We start from the raw sequence: 23,625 nt of genomic DNA, 5'->3' as shown, positions 1-23,625 counted from the left end.
AAAAAGAGTCATATATCACTACAACAGCAAGTCATTGGGATGCATGTGGGGATGTAGAATAGGCTGTGTTTGAATTTGAACTTCGTACTAAACCATATTCTCTTTCTGATGATTTAAGTTATTAGAAGAGCACAACCTTAGTCCCCTGAAGTATGCAAAATATTAATCTTTTGTTTTAATCTTTTCATGCACTATAGTTTTTAGTATGCATGCATAATGTGTCTATTATTTCTTTTTTTTCCGGCAGATCTCATGAGCTTATTAGTGACTTGACCCCCAGTTCCCTGCCCTCATCTTTCAAGACCATTTCACTGCCAGTCACCTCACCTAACAGCAAGATGAACCTCACCAGCCCTAAAAGGGGCCAAAAGAGAGAGGAGGGATGGAAAGAGGTTGTGCGAAGGTAAATAACATGGACAAGTCATGGGTTGTTGTCCTTTTCCTGCTTGGCGTTAGGGTAGACACACTCAAATTTGATGTGTTTTTAGGTCAAAGAAACTCTCGGTCCCCGCCTCTGTGGTATCTCGGATCATGGGCAGAGGTGGCTGCAATATCACAGCCATTCAAGATGTGACGGGTGCACACATAGATGTTGACAAACAGAAAGACAAAAATGGCGAGAGAATGATCACTATCAGGTGGATGTCCTTTGTTTCTGTTTAAAGAAATTTCTTATTCTTATTTAGTAACATGTATACATTTGCATGTATATTCAGTGGTACTATACATACAATCCCTTACACACTCGCACTGTTTTACAGAGGTGGCACAGAGTCTACACGACATGCTGTCCAACTGATCAATGCGCTTATCCAGGATCCTGCCAAAGAGCTAGAGGACCTGATACCTCGCAATCACATTCGTCAGCCCGGCACCAACACCAAAATTGGGTCCACTTATACCACCTCCACAGGGGCTACCAGCACCACCGCGGCCAGTTCAAAAGGTCTGTCGTCAGTTGTGCCCTCCTCCAGTGTGTCCTTCCAGTCCTCCTCCAACTCAACCACTCAGCAGGCTGGCAAAATGGGCAAAAATATTGCACCTGGTGTTAGACCGCCGTTTGTCTCTCTGCCACCACTGGCCTACACACACCCCCAGTTGGCCCTGCTCGCAGCGCAGACCATGCACCAGATTCGTCACCCGCGTCTGCCAATGGCACAGTTTGGCGGCACTTTCTCTCCCTCGCCCAACACGTGGGGTCCGTTCCCTGTGCGCCCTGTGAGCCCTGGCAGTGCTAACAGTTCTCCTAAACACAGCGGCAATGCGGCCCCACGCCCTTCCAGCTCTGTGCCTGCTACCGTTGAGCACCCTGCCCCGGTGTCAAGTGCTAACATTGCCCCTGGTTCTACTGCCTCTCCCCCCAGCACTGCCCCCTCCAAAACGCCTACACCCACTTCTGTAAGGAAGCAGCTCTTCTCTTCTGAGCCCAAGGCTACAGCGACGCCTGCTGTCGCCTCAACCGCAAGCAGTACTCCTGCTGTGCAAGCCCCTCCTGTTCCCCTCAGCTGTGCTCCAACGACTCCCACGACCCCTCCACCTATGCCTGCCTCAATCGCCCCACCTGCGCAGCATACTCAATCCCTGAAAACAGAACCCGCTCCCGCTGGTACACCTGCTAAAGAGAAGCCGGTGGTTGATCTGCCTGTTCCTGTTTCTACTGCCCCGTGTGAGAGCTCCAGCCCCTCCACCCCGCTGCACTTCCCTGCATCTCCTTCTGCACAGCCTGCTTTGCCTGTCCAGCCCGAGGGCAGACAGCAGCTGTCCTTGCCTTTCACCGCCAGCACAGAACCAAGTTCCTCTTCTACAGTCCAACCAGGCGTCACCCTGCCCGTCTCTCGTCCTGTACCGCCCAGCACGGTCAGCAGCACAGTCGCAAACACCAGCAGCACCTTACCTCACTACGCCACACCTGCTGCACCTGGGGTGTCCACTCGCTTACAGCCCCCGACGACGTACTACCCCATGGGACCTGGAGCCCCTTTGCAGGAGCAGCAATCTGTTTTCGTACCCCCGGGTGCAACACAGGAGCCCCATAAGCAGCAACAACAGCCTACCCAGCCTAGCTTAGCCACGGCTAGCATGCCACCCCCTTCCCTTCAGATATCCTCAACTATGGGCATGTTAAATGGTTCACAGGTGCACCTTCACAGTGGCAAAGCTCAGCTACCGCCCAACTTTGGCCCTGCAGCTCTATTCAATCACTTTTCAAGTATCTTCGACAGCAACCAGGTGGGCAACAACCAGGTCTGGGGGGCCTGTCACCTTCCAACTCGCACTCCTCCAGAACAGCCCTACAGTGCCCCACCTGCGTATATGGGAGGGATGGGGCAAATGGAGAGCACCATGCCGCCTCCTGATGGCTCCAAGGCCCCAGGATATCGTTGTACCTCCCAGCGAGTTGTCTCAAGCCCCATTGGTGAGTTCTTGAAGGTGTATGATTGCTTTAAAAATCAGATTTAAATTTTTTATGGTTAAAGAGAGCACACACTAGCCGTGGTGCTACCATATGTGTCCGGCATCGCAGTACATTTGTGCTGCTTTCTCAAAGGCTTTACTGTACAACCTAATAACTTTCTAGAACTTACATAGTGCGCTGTATGTACAACAAAAGAGCATTTGAAAATGCCTCTAATAATTCCTGTTGGAAATGAACTGAATACACATTTACACCTTTAGGTAATGAGAATTCAAATAGTATTTGAATAGTTAAATATGTTCTAACAGCCTTTATTATAACTCCATTCTGTTGATCCTATGATCAAATTTATAGTCATATTCTAAATCTAGCTATAAAGCTTACCCTTGCATTACTTTATGCCATTTTTCAACACTGTCATCTTGTTAATGTTGAACTAAGCTCATGTCTTCTATCGATATCTGTGTGGTCTCTCTGCTCTTTAGGCATGCACCCCATGGACCCCTCAGGCAATTCCATCTCTTCTTCCACCGCGCTCACCAGCTTTGCCACAAGCATGTCAGCCAGCCCTGTTTTTCTGCAGGGCCCAGCTCCTGTAGGAACGCCCTCTTTCAGCCGCCAGCACTTCTCCCCTCATCCATGGAGCGCCTCCACATCCTGTATGCTGTAGAGCTGTCACTTCACATTTGCTTTTCTTCAAAAATCGCATGCATATAGATGTTTTTGATAATTGGATTTTATTGTGTGTTTTTTTTTTTTTTTTTAGGCGAGTCTCCGGTGCCCTCTGTGTCGTCCGGAGCATCTTCTCCTTTGTGCACGTCCACCGTGACGCCTGCGCTCATCCAGGCCAAGCCTAGCAGTTCTAGTCAGCAGGACCGCAAAGTGCCCCCTCCCATCGGGACAGAGCGCCTGGCTCGGATCCGGCAGACTGGCTCCGTCAACCATACCATGCTGCCCACCAGCTACACACCGCCGGTTGGACAGGGTGGCATCTGGTCTTTCGGAGTGGGCAGTGCCTCCGGTGAGTGAACCGAGCGGAAAAATTTGATTTCTTCACCAGCTTTGAACAAGCCTATTGTGCAAAATAAATATTTAATCCCCTGTTTTCTCTTTCCATTGCTCCTCTCTACAGAAGCAATGTCAGGCTGGTCTCAGCCCATGATGGGAGGACCTGTGATGCACCAGCAGCTGCAGGAGTCAGCCTTCTCTCAGCACCAGGCTATGGAGCGAGATGACACGGGCATTGTGGCTCCATCTAACACCTTTCACCAGCCCATGCCCACTAACTTTATGGATTTTCCCAAGGTTTGAACACCTGTGATGTCCTGTCATTTATAAAAATGCTTTTAAAATGCATTCGAGTCTTTCTAACATTCTACAGAAATATTGAACAAAAACAAAATGGTTTTAAAGTTAAACACCTAAAGACAGCTGAAATATTTTTTTAATAAATTTATAAATCCCTTGCACTTACTGAAATTTGGTCATAATGTGTTATAACCAAAAAAACAAAAACATTTGTTTAGGTTTAATACCAGAGAAGGCAAAAAAAAAAAAATCTATCTGGACTTTCTGGCTATATTTGCAGTGACCTTTTCATTATTGACAAATGTAAGGGAGCAAAATTGTGGAAAAATTTTTTAAATGATTTTTCTGTACTTTTAAGGTTAAGAAAAATCAATCGAACTTTTAGTGTAAAAGAATAAAACCTTTCAGAATTGCCTCGCATGGGTAAATAGGACCCGTGTTATCTGGTTCTAGAGCTTGGGTTTTGTTGTAAAGTAATTGATGCAAAAAAGCCTGTGTTCAGACTGATTAATGTAAAAGTAAAACAAATGACGAGTGTTTTCAATCTGTTGTGTTTGCTTTTTTTCTCCTCTCCTCTTGTTCCTCATGACTAGGGGTTGCCAATGTCGATGTACGGCGGCACAATGATCCCTCCTCACCCACAGATGGCTGAGGCTCCTGGGGGCCCCATGTACAATGGGCTCCACACCACCGATCCTGCCTGGAACCCCATCTTAAAAGTCGTCCCCAACTCGGCTGAGAATTCAGACCCACAGCAGGTAACAGTACCGAGTAGGCTTACCGGGAATTAACAAGAACTACAAGAGATCTGCAGCTGAAGTACATTTATTGATTAAGGTTTTAACGTAAAGATGATTTACCTTATTTTGTAAAAATGCCTTTTTCTGATTGTCAACCTTGTTGTTTCAGGTGTGGCCTGGGACCTGGGCCCCGCATGTGGGAAATGTGCACCTGAATCATGTCAACTAAACACAAACCTAGAGACTGAGAGGCATAGGAGCAGTAACAAGACATACACGTTAAAGAACAAGATAATTACCTAATTACCAAAACGTTAACCTAGGCGTGTCCCCTAAAAAGTTAAACAGAGTTTCATGAAATTCGAGAGACGGACACCTTCGATGTGCCTAACAAAAAAAAAAAACGAGAGAGAGAGAGAATCCAGTGTGGGCTTTAACGTGTTTACCACTGTCTATGAACAAATCGATTGCCTGTTCAACAGGATACATTTTGAGTAGTATAGCCATTTTGACATTTAAGCCCCACATAAAGCGTTCTTGGTCTGCAGGGCTCAATAGGACAGTGCGCTATTTATACTCGGCCAAGAACCTAGATGATTACACAACGAGAGAAATCAGACCTTTTAGAGTGGTAAATACATGTATAATTGTTTACATACTGAAAAAGGGTTAAAATGAGAGTAAATTTCATGTCGTATAGTGGCTCTACTTTATGTAGCCTGTATTAATGTGAAATATTTACCTTAATATTCAATAAAAAGTTGGAAATGTACACAGGTTGGTGTCATGCCTCTGATTTGCAGCGGTTGTTCAAAATAATTATATTAAGTTGCCTTTATTTGTCATATATACATTACTGCAGAGTGAAATTCTTTCTTTGCATATCCTATCCTTGGGGGTTGGGGTCAGAACGCAGGGTCAGCGCCCCTAGAGCTGGGTGGGTTAAGGGCCTTGCTCAAGGGCCCCAACAGTAGCAGCTTGGCGGTGCTGGGGCTTGAACCCTGATCTTCTGGTCAACGACCCAGAGCTTTAACCACTTGAGGTACCACTGCCCAGTAGAAAGGACAACTGTGTAGATGGATGGTGTGCAGTTACACACTTTATGGTCCACCACAATACAAGGTCTTTTTAAATAAATAGTGGAATATAATTATATATAATATAAACATTTTCAAAGACATTTTCTTAAGTGTTAATAAATATTGAGACTGTATACAGTTAATTGAATGTTCCTGGTCCCAGTTCCTTGATGTAATTATAAGAATATATATTAGTTTGATAACGGCCTCTTAAATAAAATCTGTTTGATGTACATGAAAATATGCTGAAATATGATTGTGTGTGGAATTCAGAAGACAGAATTAAATTACTAACCACAACACACACACACACACACACACACTGTGCTTCATCAATAAATAACCAGCAAGCTGAGTCCATTTAGAGAAAAGAAAGTGCTTAAACTACTGAAATGAAATGTGACACTTTTACACAATCATTATGGAATTGGACACTGAAAGGTATTCATTTATTAAGCAGATTTTTCTGCCATGAGTGTCTTTCACTTTTAGTAATTCATCAGAACTTGTTTCACATAGGGGGGTGGGGACACACACACTGAACTGCCTCAATTCAAGGCTATTCTACTCAATTCAAAGCATTTTATAAAAATGGACAATGACTCTTCAGCTGCTAAGGTTCCAGGCTACTAATGTGGATGCTTCAGGGTTCAAAACGCAGCACCGCCAAACTTCATCCAGGGCCCTTAACCATGAACCGCTCTGGGACGCTGCACCACGACTGGCCCCCCTGTGCTTCGACCTCACCGTTCAAGCAGTGAAGCACATTGTACCATACAGTACATACACAGATCAGGCATCACATTATGACCACTGACAGGTGACGTGAATAACACTGATGATCTCCTCATCATGGCACCTGTTAGTGGGTGGGATATATTAGGCAGCAAGTGAACATTTTGTCCTCAATGTTGATGTGTTAGAAGCAGGAAAAATGGACAAGTGTAAGGATTTGAGCGAGTTTGATGAAGGGCCAAATAGTGATGGCTAGACCACTGGATCAGAGCATCTCCAAAACTGCAGCTCTTGTGGGGTGTTCCCGGTCTGCAGTGGTCAGTATCTATCAGAGGTGGACAAAGTACACAACTTCCTTACTTGAGTAAAAGTACAGATACTACTGGTCAAACATTACTCCATTACAAGTAAAAGTTGTAAAGACAGGTTTTTACTTAAGTAAAAGTACAGAAGTACTTGTTTTTAAAAGTACTTAAGTATCGAAAGTAAAAAGTAAATGTCAACGCATTGTTTTTCTAACTCAATACTTAGAGTACCTTTTGTAGCAACCTTGTGAATATACTGACCAGTTTGTAGTATCTGTTGAATTAAAAGCTTTTAGAATGTTACAAAACCTATAGAAAATAAACAACTGAATTGACAAAAAAGACGGGTATAATCATTTTCATTTTTGTTTAACACTCCTGCCACCCCCAACAAAAAAGTACAGGTACATCTCCAAAAATTTGAATATCATGAAAAAGGTCAATATTTTTTGTCACTCAGTTCAGAAAGTGAAACCCATATATTATATAGATTCATTACACATTGAGTGAAATATTTCAAGCCTTTATTTCTTGAAATTGTGATGATTATGGCTTACAGATAAGGAAAACCCAAAATTCTGTGTCTCAGAGAATTAGAATATTGTGAAAAAGTTCAATATTGGAAAGTCATGGTGTCGCACCCTAATCAGCTAATTACCTCAAAACACCTGCAAAGGATTCCTGAGCTTTTAAATGTCTACAGCAACACTGCTTTAACAAAGAGTTATATATATTTCCACATTTCATTTACATCGTTTTAATACGCATTTACACCATTGTCCAGGCTCCTCCCTCCTGTATGCAATGCGTTGTGGGCAATATTACCCATTAGAGTGTGCATCGTTCTGCACTTGGAATTTCTACTGGAAGTAGTAGACCATCCAGGAATTTTTGGAATACTCTTTTCAGTATACTACGATTTAGGGCATACTAATTCTAATTTTGAATACTATTTAGGACTTTTTTTTTTTTTTTTACAATTTCATAGTATGAGAATTTGGACGCAGAATACGTTTTTGTGTGTTAACTAACATCATTACCAATGTGTTGGTGGTGTATAATATACAAAGCATATCTTCGTCCATTTTGCCAGCAATTGATCAATTGAGTTCAAAAAACCACTGAACTTTACGACAGGTGATGCTACAAAAGTGAAAAAAAAAATCATCCTCTGAATAATGTCACTACTTTCTACTCGATGACCTGGACAGAAATGTAGTGGAGTAAAAAGTAGAATATTTGTCTTTCAAATGGAGTGAAGTTGAAGTAACAAGTATCCAGAAAAAATAACACAAAAGATACTCAAAAAGTGTACTTAAGTACAGTACTCAAGTAAATGTACTTCTTTACTGTCCACCTCTGGTATCTATCAAAAGTGGTCCAAGGAAGGAACAGTGGTGAAGCGGCGACAGGGTCAAGGGCGGCCAAGGCTCATTGATGCACGTGGGGAGCGAAGGCGTGTGATCCGATCCAACAGACGAGCTGCTGTTGCTGAAGAAGTTAATGCTGGTTCTGATGGAAAGGTGTCAGAATACACAGTGCAAAAAAAAAAAAAAGTTCGGTATACAATAAAGTTGAGTGGTAAGAGTGAGAGAAACTACCATAACGTGACGCTGTTTCACAACTCTTAAGACTCCCCTCATTAGTTTGTTGCACTGGCTTCGTCCCAAATCACATGTCAAAACATTGCCTCATCATTAGGCTCCGCCCTTCAACCCGGGTTTTAATAGCGCGCGCGCAGGCCGAAGTCACCACTGTGGATGTGTTTTAAACACAGCACGCAAGTCCTCGCGCTGCTGCTGGGAACTCGTAAACAACGGAGAGAGGTCGGAGTGTTCAACCTGTCGCTTTTCAGAGTCAACCACTAATCCTCGTTTAGCCTGCTTTCTCTGAGTGGACATCATGTCGACCAGCTGTGACGCGTCATCGAGCTGCCCCATTCCGAGCCGCGCTTCTCACCCGGAGTGCTGGTCATCTCTGCCCGAGTCCTACAGCCAGACCCCCGGCGGCACCGTCTTCTCCACCACCCCTGGAGGCAAGTAGCCAGTCTGACCTGATGCCTGTATTTCTGTAAGGTGTATCTGGTCATCCGGTTTGCGCGAAAAAGTGTTAAATAGTTGCCGTCTTTGCGGATGTATCCAATTTTTCTTCTTTCCGCGCGACACCGACAAGTCAGTGCGCGCTCCCGAGGACGAAGTTCACGTGCGACGTATTTAAAACGCTCCATAAAACCGCCACCAAACAAACACCAAATATCTTGCACACTTCTCATAAACACTATCTACTGCCCGAAGTCATCCGGAAACAACACAATTTTCACGTTTTCATGTTCTGTAGAATTTCCTTATTAGGAAAAACGGTGTGACGTCATACACGTTTTCACGTGCATTTTTTAATCATAACAATCGACAAACAAACGAATGATCTCAAAATCGAAACTGAAAAAAAAAAAAAAAAAATCAGAGTTTCCTGTTTTATCCCAGTATGAATGCATTTGTAAGCAATACTTGAACTGGTTTTTGCTTTTCAACTGGAAAATAGTTTCACATTGTCATGATTTTTAAATGAACTCTGAATGTGTGCTAATTGGACAGAAGCTGGACCTTTATCTGCTGTTTTGTTTTCTATCCATTTCATGTCTCATTTTGTCCTGTTATGATTTAACTGCGATGAGACATTATAGAGACTGTCTCCTGTCTCCTGACACAATTCAACAAACTTTTTTAAAATCCCGTATGTTTTGCCATCGTGGTTTGTTTCTGAGGTCGGTTTAATTCTAGGCCGTCTTCCTTTTTGGTGAATTTTACACGACTGATTTTAAACTGAATTTTCAGACACTGCCAGAAACTTTTCACTGCAATAAATCAGCCGCTGGACACGTTTTAGGTTAAAAGACGTTCCTTTATGACAAAACTGTGTTTATATATGATGCAGTGTGATGCTTGCTTACGTTAACCTATTGAAAATGGCGGTGTAATGTAAACAAGAATGACCCTATAAACTAAATACAAATGGAAAGATTTGGTGTGCGTTCAGTTTTTTATTTTATTTCCAACATCCACGTTTTTTTTTTTCTTCATGCATTCCCTTGTTTTGTTCTTTCTGGTCCAGCTGTCAGATTTTTAATCATCCAGAAAATCCTGATCTTGATTTCTAATGAACTCCTAATTCAGCAATATTGGACCACAACACTCTTAGTACTACGGCTAGATACCATCTGCCCTGACTTGCTTGTGGTGATTTGTAAAGCTAATAATAAATCCTCAGCCTCAGTAGTAACATTCAGAGAAAGCACGTTGGCGAAAGATCTCTTAGAAGTCTCTGCCGGGTCATCTCTGAACCTTTAATATATCCCAGGAGTCTTGTTGCAAAGGTCTGGACACACGCATAGCTCATGAAATAACCTTATTCCTAGGATGATGAGCTTCAAAGGAAACAAATGGATTTTTGCTTGTTTCTATAGTTAAAGCCAGAAGGTTGTTTCAATTGTCTTGAAAGGGTCTACGCTGAACAGACTGAAAAATAAGGCTACAACTAACTTAGAATGGCACGGCTAAAATTTCAGCTAATGATCGTGCAAACGGTCAGACAGAGCTCTGTTAGCTTATCTTAAAGGCGTAAGTATATTATTGGGGAATGGTAATCACAACTAAGCAGCAGATTTACAAGCAAAATAACTTGCTGTAGAATTTTCGGCGCCTTTCTTTCGCATTGCACTGTAACTCTTAAGAGTTAGCGCTGGATTAGAACTCTTAGATATTTGATATAAAACCCGAGGACGGAGGTTTTTCATTTCTTTTCAAGTAGAAAGCTAGAACGCTGAGCCATCGCAAGAAAACCTCAGATTTATGCTAAGAAGTGGTCCATATTTGACAACTTTACCTCATCTAAACAACGCCGCTGGGGAGCACGTGGCAATCTAATATTAGCCAGTGAGCTCGGTATTACTAACTCATCAATATCTTAGCTGAGTACAGTTTAAAATCCTGATGATTCTCACAATTAGGCACTCTAACTGCATAAATATTTCCTCATTGCCCGTGCAGCGCTTTATAACCTTGTTTCCTTTTCTCTTTGCGGTTTTTACTGTTTTTAAGGCAGCACAGATCAGATAAGCAGCACAAAATCTCAACTGCACAGCACCCCAACGAGGCCTTCTCTCTCTGATTACCACACCAGCCTTGCCGCTCGTGTTGCGCAACATGTTTTTCTATATCCTTCAACGGAACACTGTGCAGACGTTTGGAAGGCACAGTGAAAGGCAAATCGAGGCCAAGCACCTCGTCAACTCCAGACACCATGATTATATTTGGCTCGATCTTACACACGTTAAAAATTCCAAGCAGTGATGCATGTTGGCCTTCTTTCGATTACCTAAACAGTGTTCTTTACAGGGACCAGAATCATCTACGACAGGAAGTTTCTCCTGGAATGCCGCAACTCTCCGATCGCCCGGACTCCACCGTGCTGTCTGCCTCACATTCCCGGCGTCACCATGCTGTCCGCACACCCACTGGACAAGCTGTCGGAGCAGGACGAGGACCGGAAAGACATCCACGGTGAGCGTCAAAACCTTTTTTAATACCTCTTTTCATTCAGAAGTATTTGGATTAGTCAGCATGTTTACCTGTTACTGAGCTTCATATACATTTAACTCTATTTTAAAGAAATACTTCGGTGTCTATTTAAGCCGATCTCTGTCTGTTGTACAGCTATGATTACTATTTGGGGGAATAATTATTTTCTCTGAACTCGACACTGAATAACTAAGGCCAACTGGTGAACACGGTTTAATAAAAGATGTGTTTTTATGAAACGATAATACTGTACACATCACCAATAAAAGTCTTGGGATGAGTCTTGAGTAGTCATCTGCAAAAACCCACCTCAACCCTAAACACCGAACACAAAGGTACAAGGCACCAATTGAGGAGGGTGAAGGACTTCTTCTGAGACCCATGAAGTCAGCCGAATACATCTTTCCAAACTCTGCCACACTAGGAAGCATAAGTCAATTCGGATAAATGACCCTTTTCCGCATACAGACGCACGTGATTGGCTATTGTACCTGTGATTGACAAGGGAGATGCTCCGCCCACCCATGGAGCTTGCTCTGCCACCCGTAGTGCATGGCAAATTTCAGCGGATTTTGCACTGTCCTGACAATAGGGCCAATATTTTTCTGTTGGGAGTCAAAATAAAAAGGTTCAGTTATAATACAATATGAGCAGTAACAAGTAGTTTACTAAACAAGCAGGTCAGTATTCAATTTTAACAGTGAAGTACCTCTAAAATAACAATCCTTCTTTCCTTTCAGTGAAAGGAAGCTTGTTAATACTCCAGCAGTTTTGTGCCCCCTTAGAACACCTGATTTTGGGTAGAGGGCCGCATTTACCACTGTTTACTTCTTCCTTCCTTCCTTCTTGCTCACGTCTTTTAATCTTAAGGTCACCTTTTGTGGAGACTAGGTAAGTGTTTCATGAGAAAAGCAAACACGAGTGCATGTGATCTCTTGGCAAGTTGGTTCCTAAAACATTACTGTGTACTATACACCATGTCCAGAGCATGACTCATAGAGAGGTCACTCCAGGCTCTAATCTCATCCTGACTCTCTCTCTCCCCCTCTCTCTCTCTCTCTCTCTCTCTCTCTCTCTCTCTCTCTCTCTCTCCCTCTCCACAGCTGACGACAATCAGTTTGTCCTGGACATCTGAGAGCACGATACGGCTCCTGTGGAGAGGTTTGTCTGTTGCGCTCCTGATCTGAGAAACCATGGGGATCACGGGTTTGTAAAAACGCCCATGCTGTGCTGTATTAAAAAACAAAACACTCTGAGACGGAAGATTCCTGCTGGGAATTCGATCACTTCAGTTACCTTGATGCAAAATCCTGCTTTATTTTGTCTATCATTCAGATGAATGTAACGATGTTTTATAAAGATTTTTTTTTATACTGGTTCTCCAGTAGGGTGAAGTGGAGAGTTTAAACCCTGTTAGGGTGATCAGTCAGTACCTCATTTTGTGGAAATGTTCTGTATTGACTACCATTCTGTTTGTATTTTAAATAAAACCTGGAAAATCACAGCACTTGTGATCAGCTTTATGTTAAACCCGTGTGTGTGTGTGTGTGTGTGTGTGTGTGTGTGTAGCCTGATGTGGATGTGATCCCCTCAAAATGCACTGGGACACTAGCTGATTGTTTTTGAACTCTTTTAATAGCCACACTGCCTTCCCCTATGATTTGCAGTGTGGAGAAACAGAACTCTGAATTGCACCGACAGGACAAGGCTGCTCTGTCTGAAGAAGCCTGAAGGAAAAGTGCAAAATAACAGCGCATCATACTGACTCATAACAGCATTACATGATCATGACACATGGTCTCAGGAGGACTATGCAAATTGGTGAACGATTCCCATGCAGGTAGAGATCATTTAACGGAGCAGACTTGCTTGTCTAATGGGCTGCATGTATGGCAGCTGATCTATTAATGGCTTCTACAGTGGGTTTAACCTTGAGTGTATTTGGGGTACTATAACTTTACTGGGGTGATATGTTTCATTTCCTGGGAGTGTTAATCTAGTTGGTACATTGTCCAGACTTTCCAGCCCTGAGTCCCCTGGTACAATGGTATAGAAGACGGATGGATGGATGTTAATTTAGTGTATATTTAAACCATTTTATCCACTCTCCTCTTCAGAGGACTGTAAAAACGTTTTTAGCAGTGTACAACATTTAACTTTTATGCACTGTTAAAACACACCAATCAGGCAAAACATTATGACCACCTTGCCCTTTTTGCTGCTGAAACAGCCCTGACCCTTCATGCACTGTGTATTCTGACACCTTTCTATCAGAACCAGCATTAACTTCTTCAGCAATTTGAGCAACAGTAGCTTGTCTGTTGGTTCGGATCAAGCCTTCACTCCCCACGTGCATCAATGAGCCTTGGCCGCCCATGACCCTGTCACCGGTTCACCACTGTTCCTTCCTTAGATCACTTTTGATAGATTCTGACCACTGCAGACCGGGAACACCCCACAAGAGCTACAGTTTTGGAGATGCTCTGATCCAGTGGTCTAGCCATCACAATTTGGTCCGTCGTCAAACTCGCTCAAATCCTTACGCTTGTCCATTTTTCCTGCTTCTAACACATCAACTTTGTGGACAGTGTTCACTTGCTGCCTAGCTCACATGGAAAGAATGAAAGTGTTTTTCTGAGCATTTTGAGCCTGTAAACAAACCCTCCACAACTCCTGATGCTCCAGATACTAAACTTACCTAAAGAAGACCACTTCTATTGCTCCCTTAATCCATTAATTAGCCTTCTAAAATGTTTAGCTTGGATTAGCAAACGTTACATGAGACTGAAACAGAAGACCGGTGGTTGCTGATAATGGGCTTCTGTGTGACAATGTAGAGCTGTGTTCAAAAATCATCTGTTTTTGAATTGGACAAAAATGGGATTTCTTTAGAAAACAAGGAAATTCCCAAGTGATCCCAAACTTTTGAATGGTGGTGTATATATTATTTTTCCTTCCTGTCTATTCTTTTGTGATCTGCTATCAAAGTAGTATCATCACCCTTGGGTACTATTATCAAAATCATCCTCAAATAAATAGTGTTTTTTTCCCTGTATAGAAGTCGATGTTTGATTCGTACTCGTTTTATTTGTACTGAAGGGGTCGAGCACACAGGTCAGGTTCAGTGGCATGGAGGTATTGATTCTTCCTAGAAGACACCACGTTAAATAAAATAATCACTTCATCTTGGAAAGATCTCATAGTCTGTTCTGCTTGGACAAACACAAAAAGGATTCCTTTATTTATACAACGATCACAACATCGTCGTCCTAATAATGATATATAATTCCTAATAATTTCAATAATATATATATTATTATATATATTATAATATATATATTATATATAATTCCTAATAATTATAAGTCCTAATAATTACAAACACAGAAAATATTGACAAGCCTTTTCTTTCAAACAGTCCAGTCCACACCATTTGCTATACAACTCATGGTGGCTACCTTATTTGGTTGATTTTAGAAGTTTCAAATGGAAGAAGAGCTGCTTTTCAGGCTAGAAAAAACATAAGATGCCTGTAACTTTCGGCTGATGCCACAGTGGATCATTTGGTCTGCATGTTTCGATTTGGCACAGATTTTACACTGGATGCCCATCCTCAAACCCACAACCCTTCCATTTAATCCAGGCTTGGGACTGGTACTGAGAGTGGCTGGATTAGCTCCCTGCCCAGGGATCGATCCCGGGCCATGGCAATGAGATCGTGGGATCCTGCTGCTGGACCACCAGGAGGCAACCCTTTAACCAATAAATATAAAGATAAACATTCACAGCTTACTAATAATAGATATTATTAATATTACATTATTATTATTGTGTCTATCCATCCATCCATTTTCTATATGGTTTATTCCTAATCAGGATCACGGGGACCTGCTGGAGCCTATCCCAGCACACATTGGGCGAAAGGCAGGGACACACCCCGGACAGGTCGGCAGTCCATCACAGGGCTATTATTGTGTCTAGAAATACTTTAAAAATGAAAGACACTACCTTTAATTTGTTTTCCAACATGCATTCAGTCAAAATATTAAAAAAAAAAAAACTATTATCTGGCTTGAGTGTTCTAGAAACTGGGATTTTCATGCACAAAAGTCTAGACAGAACGGTGCAAAAAACGTTCAGTTAATGAAAGCACCTTGTCGATGAGAAAGGGGAAAGGGGGGACCGGCCAGACTAGTTTTGAAGGTGACATTAACTCAGATAAGCACTCCTGTGGTGAGCAGAAAAGCATCTCAAAAAGCACAACAAATCCAATCAAAACAGCACAAGGGGTTCACTCCTGTGAGCCAATAACAAGAACCTGAGGCTCCAATGAGAATGAACTGGACAGATGAAGAGCAGGCAGTATTCTTCCACTGTCCAGTTTGGAATGTTAAACTCTACAATACATTCATCTATGAATAGTGTTAGCTCTAAGACTCGAACTTTATCAACACTCTGAAACAGTCAGCACTTTTCTTCCAGCCCTGACCTTGAAATGTTGCTAAAGTTTCTTTAAGTTTTATTAAAGGTTCCTCAGAGCTGAGGTTCTGGATCGTTTACTTGCGATGAACTTTAAAGGAGTGAGCATTACAAATCGCATTGCTGATGAAGCATAAAACACGGGTCAACAAAACAATAGCTTCTAAGTAATATAAAGTGTGCACGGCGGTACGTTTTGTAGCCAAGTCCGCAGTCTGTCTCTCAGCCAAGATCAGATATAATTTCTATGTTGCCTCCCTGGTGACAGAATAACGAGTGAAAAAAGTAGGAAAGGCACCGCATTCATTATAACAAACATTCTGTCCATTTCTGGGAACAGACCACCTGCTACTCAGAAAGTCTGGAACGCTACAAGGGCAGTGTGTAATCGTGTGTGTGTGTGTGTGTGTGACAGAGAGAGAGAGTGCATGTTTTTAATACAGGATTTCAATAGCAGTGTATCTTGAATAAAAACTGCATTCATTTTTTGTCATGTGTCATTTCAATTATACCCTGATCTGTTATGTCTACCATGGACCATTAAATGAAAAGTTTTATACTGCTCATGTTTGGAGTGGATGCGCACTCTGTCCTGGGAATGATGGGTTGAAAGGAGGAATACACTCTGAGCTGGTGGCACACACACACACACACACATTCACATCTAAGGCTGGAGCAGCATTTCTGGGAGGTGGAATCCTGTAGGAAACGTATACAGACGCAGAGAGGATGTATAAAACTACTCATAGAGAGAGAACAGGACTGAACTGGACCCCCCTGGAGGTGTGAAGTGGCAGTATTAGTCACGGTGCCACCGTGCTGCCCGCTCTATTCAGGATGCCAGGGTGTAATAGCAAACATTTATTTGTAACAAATCTTGATTTTATGTCCAGGGTTGTGTGAACATCAACAGAGGCATCTGCATAGTTTCTTCCACACCCCACTGATTTGGGGTCTGGTTCAAGATCACCTGTTGCCTTTTGTTTCATTGCATCACACACTCATGGCTCTCAGGCTGACATGACCCAGCAGGATCCGGTGCAGTGACTCAAGTATGTCACGTACGTTTCTAAGGTCAAGTGACCCCAGCTAGACGAATCTGTCGGTTGAAACTTAAAGAAAGAAACAACCCTTTCAGCACATTCCTAAGTTTAAAGCCACTGGATCCATTGAATATACACAGAACCAGTGACATTCTGCATGCCCACTGGTCAGGAATCACTTAACTTCAGCATGTCCACTGGTCAGGAAATTAATTCAGTTTAGAATCTAAAATAATACAAGCAACACGTTTGTTTCCGCATATCTGGTTTCGACACTGTGTGTCTGTGAACATACATACCATCAGGTGTAAAAAAAAAAATTCTGTTTACCCCAAGCAGAATACAAGTTCAGTCCAATGAAGGAATGTGACAGCACCGCATACCAACACCAGCATCACATTTCCCCCTGAGACACAAGGGGAAGCATGAACCTCAAGTGCACAGATTCTTTACCCTCACTACCAACAGAGTGAAACCTAATGTATATGGCTTGGGCTGTTTTTTTAATCTACTCTATGTTTTTTTAGTTGATTGAATGCAGCAAGCACATTTCTTCTTGTTCACCAATAAAAATATTTCACCCCTGTGTTTTTTTTTTGTGGTGGACATCTTCAGTGTCAAAATTTTACACATGATAACATGATACACATGTTCACATGATAAAAAAGATGTGAAAGGCAAAGGGTGGACCTACAAATTACTAGACAACATTTATATCACATTTAAAGAGGGAGATGCAAATGTTTGGACTGATATCATATGTTCATATTTTACCACACACTATTTGATCATCTTCTTCTTCTTTCGGCTTTTCCCTTCAGGGGTCTCCACAGCGAATCATCTCTCTCCACCTGTCCCTATCTTCTGCATACTCAACACTTGCACCCACTAGCTTCATATCCTCATTTATTACATCCATATACCTCCTCTTTGGCCTTCCTCTTTGCCTCCTGCCTGGCAGCTCCATGTCCAACATTCTCCTACCAATATACTCACTCTCCCTCCTCTGAACATGTCCCCCCAAATGTCCAACATGAGCTGTCCCTCTGATGTACTCGTTCCTAATCCTGTTCAACCGTGTCACTCAAAGAGAACCTCAACACTATTTGATCATATTTCCTCATAATAAATCTGTGAAAACTATTTAACTAGATTTTATATTAATCTATCTATCTATCTATCTATCTATCTATCTATCTATCTATCTATCTATCTATCTATCTATCTATCTAGATAGATAGATAGATAGATATTGTGCTAAAGATGATAATACATCATATCTATCTATCTATCTACATATATATATATATATATATATAGAGAGAGAGAGAGAGAGAGAGAGATAGGTATTGTGCTAAAGATGATAATACATCATATCTATCTATCTATAGATAGATAGATAGATAGATAGATAGATAGATAGATAGATAGATAGATAGATAGATAGATAGATAGATAGATAGATATAGTGCTAAAGATGATAATACACCTTGGATATGATGCCAGTCCATAACATGGCACCTCCATTAGAAGCCACCTCAACACACACACACACACACCTATGTGCAATCTATTTACTGTTATGTTTTATTTGTGAGGTAGAAGGAAATCCCAGAGAACCCTGAAGAAACCCGGATGGACATGGGAAGAACATGTAAAACTCCACGCAGACAGTAACCTAGACTGGAACCTGGAGTTGTGAGATTGCAACACAACCTGCCTCTCCACCATGCTGTCCCATTTACTCATATTATTTCATCCAAAGTGTTTTACAAGTGAGGCTGAATCTGATTCTACAGTTAAGTTAAATGTTATGGGCTCAGGCAGTGGCTTTCAGGCAGTAATGGGTTTTTTAAGCTTTACGAGCTTCCAGTCACTGCCCATAAACTGATTTTATATTCTTTTTATTTATTAAATTGATATTTCTTTTAAAATATAGTTTTAAAGTCGCTGAATACCTCTAAAGGGATTTCTAGCTGTAACTTCCATCTCCAAGTGCATTATATTACCAAAAGTTTAGGGACACCTGCCTTTACATGCACATGAATGTAATATGGAGTTGTCCTGCCCTTTGCAGCTATAACAGCTTCAACTCTTCTGGGAAGGCTTTCCACAAGTTTTAGGAGTGTTTTTATAATGGGAATTTCTGACCATTCCTCTAGAAGCACATTTGTGAGGTCAGGCACTGATGTTGGACGAGAAGGTCTGGCTCACAGTCTCTGCTCTAATTCATCCCAAAGGCCAGTCAAGTTCCTCCACACCAAACTCACTCATTCATATCTTTATGGAGATTGCTTTGTGCACTGGTGTGCAGTCATGTTGGAACAGGAAGCGGTCATCCCCAAACTGTTCCCACAAAGTTGGGAACATGAAATTGTCCTAAATGTCTTGGTACGAAGCTGAAGCATTAAGAGTTCCTTTCACTGGAACTAAGGGGCCGAGCCCAACCCCTGAAAAACAACATGCGAATTCAATGATTTGGAGGGGTGTCCCAAAACTTTTGTCAATATAGTGTATATCTTTGCTCAGTATTAATACATAAACTAAGAATTTATACTGCCATCAAGCGGTCATAAGGAATACTGCAGGATTTTACAGTCAAAAAATAACTTTGATAATCACCATACTTCTGTTGTGACAAGTTTTAAAACTTTTATTATTATTATTATTATTTCAATGACAACTCATACAATCACCCAAAAAGAAATTATATATATAAAAAAGAAATCATTATGTGGCTACATGACGTAAGGCAGGTGTGTAATGATTGCTTCAGATGTCTCGTGTTTATTTCTTCCGTCTTGAACTCTTCAGGACGATGATTCTCTTCTCTCCTGCTCGATAGCTGCAGAAATAAACAAAACCAAACAAGAAAAACATTTTATCTTTTTGACCATTTGCCTTTTGTTAAGAAAAAAAGTGCACTGAAAACCTTAGCCAAATGCTAACGTTGCAACCATAAAAGACAGCAAACGCTTCGACGTCATTTTCAGTGAACTAGCAAAAGAGTCGACTCTATAGGTGAAGACATATGAATCTTGCTCTTCCTCTCAGTATTATTTTTCCCCACAGATTTAGGCAATGCTGTGACCTGTAGTGAATTTTAATAAAACATTTTTTGGAAGACTTTTTTATTTTTTTTCCCACGTGTACGTTGTTCATTAGCGTGAATTCTATCCTCATAGTCCTTACTTTAATTAAATAAAATATATATATATATATATATCGTGTCTTTGTCTCTGCCATGAGCGTCCTGTTAAACTTAAAGATGTATATTATCTCCTCAATGCCATAATTTATTCGAAAAACCCTGCTCAAAATATAGCAACAAAAATAGTATAAGAAGAGTCGGAAGAGTCGGCTCTTAGTGGTGAGGTGAGTCAAATAAAATACGACTCATCCAAAAGAGCAGGGATTCTCATGATTACTGAACAAAAATAAGATTTAAGTTAGAAAATGGAACTGTACAAAGTGATTTGAATGACAATACAGTTAACCCTGCATTTGTTATATTCTATGAAACGTTATTTCAATGTATTTTTCTTTTGACCACATGAGTGAGCAGAAAACGATTCGAATAAATGATTCAGTGAAATCAATTCTACTTAAACCCTTGACATATTTCACCAAAGGTGCAAGGAAAGTATTCTTGGTTTGGATGCTAGCTATAATAGCCTCCTTAGCTGATTACCTTACCTGACGTGTGTTTGGGGTATGTGGAAAAACTGTGCAAGTTAGCCCCGTTTCTTTAATGTCTAGCTTAACATAGCATCCATCAAGATAGAGGTGAACTTGTGTAGAAATGTGAGGAAGCAGCAGCTGGCTGAATGAGCTCATTTCACACGTGTGACTTGAGCAGCAGCTGCGGATTTTCACTCCGTATTGACGCCACACAGCTGATTAGATTAGGAATGACCCGTGGGTAACCGGACCAACTGTCTTCATGTCCATTTTGCATTTCTGTTTAATCACCATCCTGTCGGCCATCTTGTCGTTCGAGGTATCGCTTTGTCCTCTTTCAAATGAGGCTGAACTGTCTTTGGTCGTTTATGGGATCTGAATGTGAGTGACTCCTTGTGAGTGCACAAATAGAGAGACAAAGAAAAACCACCCTCACCTTCCTTGGTTGGTAAAGGGTTCTTCTCTTGGGTTTGCGTCTTCTTCAGTTTTGTTTTGTCGAAGCTTGTGATTTCCATCATGTTGGGTTTGTCGGCCATGACTGCGATGACTAAACAGAATCGATGCGTCCGTCACTTATATGATACACTTTACGTACACCCGACTTAATTTTCGTCTGATTAATCTGTTTAATCAAACACACGCACAGAATCAACACATTAATTACAGATGGAGCGGTTGACGAAGACGCACGTTTCTAATTATGTACAACATGATAAATTAAATAAAGCAAGAAATGAATAAATGGTTTTAGAAAGCAGTGAGTGGATGGACAGACAGATATACAGTACTAAGCACGTGTTCAGGTCATACACGTGCACTGTTCGGCTGAAGATCCTTCACTGCTTCCCCTTTGTTCTCTCTCATGTCCATTAACCAGCGACAACCTTCATCTTATTCTGTCTTCTTATTTTGAGCCATTATTACCATATTAAAAGCAATATGATATAAAAATCACACACTTTCACACAGACTGTAATAGATTATGGCTTACCAGGATGAGGGTGTGTCAGCTGTGAATGCTGCAGTCCGTCTGTGAAGGTTGGTAAGACGAGCCGGCTTTTGTGTGTGTGTGTGGATGGGACTGGGAGGGGGATTCCCATTAGCCCTGGCCCTATGTGCATCTCCATCCTGTAGTGATGCCATCAAATATTCATGACTCTGAAAAAGAAAGCTGAATGTGATTCGTTGATGCAGCTCAGACTGGTGTTCAGTGGTCTAGGTTCAGTTCAAGCCATGGTTTTTTGGTCTGTATCTTCATGAATCTGCTATGATTTCTGTCATGGTTCAGATATGGTTACATGCTGTTAATTATCTTGTCTCGAATGCTATTTTTGATATTTGAAACTTCTATTTCAAAACAGTAAATAATCTTAATAGAAAAATGACCCCCTAAAAAAAAAAAAAAAAACACCCTCCAACATTCCTTTCATCCCAAAAATACTCCCTCGGCTAGGTCATATTTGGTGTTTGCTCCTTTGCTTTTTTGCTGGAGCTACAAGGCTAACGATGCTAATAAATTCAGAGGCAGCAGGTTGGCATCACGCTAAGTGTCAAGTCTGGTTTCCGATACACTGGTATCTGTACATCCATCCATCCATTTTCTATACCCGCTTTATTCCTAATTAGGGTCACGGGAATCTGCTGGAGCCTGTCCCAGCACACATTGGACAAAAGGCAGAGGTGGACAGGTCTGGTATCTGTACAATTGACTTATTTTTTACACTGCCTAGCAACAATATAAAGCTATGAAAACATTAATAAAGATAAAAAAACAAAAAAACAGTAGTAGTATCCACCCTAAAGGTAGAATCATTTCCTCAGCACTAGCTCTGACATGGGGTGTGACTCAAAGCTTAAATATAGAATGATGGCGTTTTAGCTAATGATGCAAACACTAATGAAGTAACCTTTAAGTATCAAACCGGTCATGGCTCAGTGACTATACTTTCCTTCGGGGAAAAATTTGTACATTTCATTTTTGGGTGAAATTATTCCTGTAGAATATTGTACACGATTCTGACATAAAAGAACAAAACTCAAGAATTTAATGTTTAGTATCAGTTGCTAACCATACAGCGTTAAGATTGACTCCTATTGTTTAGATTTCCTGAACAAGAAGTCTGAACTGAAAAATTTGACGTGTTATTCAATAAATAGTTGTAATTCTAGGTCTGGGTCGTGTCTCTGAGACAATAGAGGAGAAGGGTGTGGTGTGTGTCAGCTGATCTCAAGGCCCTGAGAAGAGCAGTTGATCACTGAACACATGGCACAATGTCTCAGGATCTTCCACATGAGGAGGAGAAGGAGGAGGAGGAGGAGGTGACTGCAAGCCTATCAATATCACCAGCTGCCCCTGCATAGGGCCATGATATAGGAGGCCTTTGGGTGGGGACCGACCTTGTGCTTAACCATGTTTCATCAGTTGTTAGCTGCCTGCAAGCACAAAAGGATTTTTCCACATTTTTCTTACACCGCAACAAACTTGTCCGTCTTTCAGATATAACAATTTAATATTATCCTTCATTTTCTTTTCATTTTTTGTCTTTTTCATTTTCTAAATTATCTGCCAAGCACATGGCTGAAAAAAAAACCCCTCACATTAAGGTTGATTGCTATTGATGAATATTTTCAATTTTCTTCCCTGCTTGTCTTTCATAGCTTTTGGGTTAGGTTCTTTTGTCCTGTTAGTTTTTCCATCGTTGGTCTTTTACGAACCTTTTAATGGCATATTAGAAGCGATGGAACAAGTACAGCTTCTGTAATAATTCACTTGAGCAAAAGTAGTATTAGTTTTCAGGCGAATTACTTAAAACTGCTTGAAAAGATCAACTTGAGAAAAACAATACTTACTTTAACACCCAACAGTGTGTGCAAATAAGCAAACACCAGCCGGCTAGCTAGATTAGACAAATGCTGCTGAGGGATTCAGTAGCTTGCTACGTTCATTAGCTAGCTACCTAGCTCATGTTAATATATAGCTACATCATATCTAGCTACATAACGATCTATCTAGCAAAGATATCCCTTACACATTATCCTATGTATTACCTACAGGACAGGAAATTGCTACTAAAGTGACATTTTATGGTATTACAGATCTTTTGTACTGACTTTTGCTTAGCTAGCTAACGGATTATCTGAACATATTTACGCGGGTTGGTTGTTGAGCTGAAATGCAGATATCTCCATAGGTTTTGACTTGCACAATTTGCAGATCATTATCGAGCTGTTTACTTTGAAGCATTAAAACCGATAGCTGATC

At 41.4% G+C, this 23,625-nt stretch overlaps 3 protein-coding genes across 6 annotated transcripts in view; 2 read left to right on the top strand and 1 right to left on the bottom strand.

The window, feature by feature from the left end:
• Positions 1 to 5,236, top strand: part of ankhd1 (ankyrin repeat and KH domain containing 1) — a 30,438-nt gene extending 25,202 nt beyond the window's left edge. For all 4 annotated transcript variants that reach the window (XM_058416372.1, XM_058416371.1, XM_058416370.1 and 1 more), the window contains exons 27-34: positions 248 to 403; positions 489 to 638; positions 762 to 2,416; positions 2,902 to 3,075; positions 3,183 to 3,437; positions 3,549 to 3,721; positions 4,318 to 4,482; positions 4,634 to 5,236. In XM_058416372.1, the coding sequence (XP_058272355.1) occupies positions 248 to 403; positions 489 to 638; positions 762 to 2,416; positions 2,902 to 3,075; positions 3,183 to 3,437; positions 3,549 to 3,721; positions 4,318 to 4,482; positions 4,634 to 4,693 (2,788 nt within the window). In that variant the 3' untranslated portion in view covers positions 4,694 to 5,236. The remainder of the gene's footprint in view (positions 1 to 247; positions 404 to 488; positions 639 to 761; positions 2,417 to 2,901; positions 3,076 to 3,182; positions 3,438 to 3,548; positions 3,722 to 4,317; positions 4,483 to 4,633) is intronic.
• A 3,088-nt stretch (positions 5,237 to 8,324) lies between these two features.
• eif4ebp3 (eukaryotic translation initiation factor 4E binding protein 3) lies at positions 8,325 to 12,662 on the top strand. Its single transcript, XM_058416374.1, has 3 exons — positions 8,325 to 8,618; positions 10,978 to 11,142; positions 12,264 to 12,662. The coding sequence occupies exons 1-3, from the start codon at positions 8,486 to 8,488 to the stop codon at positions 12,293 to 12,295; spliced, it is 330 nt and encodes a 109-aa protein (XP_058272357.1). The 5' UTR covers positions 8,325 to 8,485; the 3' UTR covers positions 12,296 to 12,662.
• A 6,647-nt stretch (positions 12,663 to 19,309) lies between these two features.
• tmsb (thymosin, beta) lies at positions 19,310 to 21,505 on the bottom strand. The gene is made up of 3 exons (XM_058416375.1): positions 21,355 to 21,505; positions 20,800 to 20,910; positions 19,310 to 19,527 (listed from the first exon to the last, which is right to left on the bottom strand). The coding sequence occupies exons 1-3, from the start codon at positions 21,488 to 21,490 to the stop codon at positions 19,493 to 19,495; spliced, it is 282 nt and encodes a 93-aa protein (XP_058272358.1). The 5' UTR covers positions 21,491 to 21,505; the 3' UTR covers positions 19,310 to 19,492.
• Between the last annotated feature and the right edge of the window lie 2,120 nt (positions 21,506 to 23,625).

The sequence above is a fragment of the Hemibagrus wyckioides genome, linkage group LG18, assembly GCF_019097595.1.
Source record: "Hemibagrus wyckioides isolate EC202008001 linkage group LG18, SWU_Hwy_1.0, whole genome shotgun sequence".
In the NCBI taxonomy this organism is placed as follows: Eukaryota; Metazoa; Chordata; class Actinopteri; order Siluriformes; family Bagridae; genus Hemibagrus; species Hemibagrus wyckioides.
The sequence above is the reverse complement of the archived record's forward strand: the minus strand, read 5'-3'. Positions and strand labels throughout refer to the sequence as shown.

Excerpts from the sequence above, each read along its gene's own strand:
- eif4ebp3 (XM_058416374.1), top strand. The coding sequence starts at position 8,486 with ATGTCGACCAGCTGTGACGCGTCATCGAGCTGCCCCATTCCGAGCCGC. Across the intron at positions 8,619-10,977 it reads CTTCTCCACCACCCCTGGAG|GGACCAGAATCATCTACGAC; the intron begins GCAAGTAGCCAG and ends TGTTCTTTACAG. Across the intron at positions 11,143-12,263 it reads GGACCGGAAAGACATCCACG|CTGACGACAATCAGTTTGTC; the intron begins GTGAGCGTCAAA and ends CCCTCTCCACAG.
- tmsb (XM_058416375.1), bottom strand. The coding sequence starts at position 21,490 with ATGGAGATGCACATAGGGCCAGGGCTAATGGGAATCCCCCTCCCAGTC. Across the intron at positions 20,911-21,354 it reads GCTGACACACCCTCATCCTG|TCATCGCAGTCATGGCCGAC; the intron begins GTAAGCCATAAT and ends GATTCTGTTTAG. Across the intron at positions 19,528-20,799 it reads CCCTTTACCAACCAAGGAAG|CTATCGAGCAGGAGAGAAGA; the intron begins GTGAGGGTGGTT and ends TTATTTCTGCAG.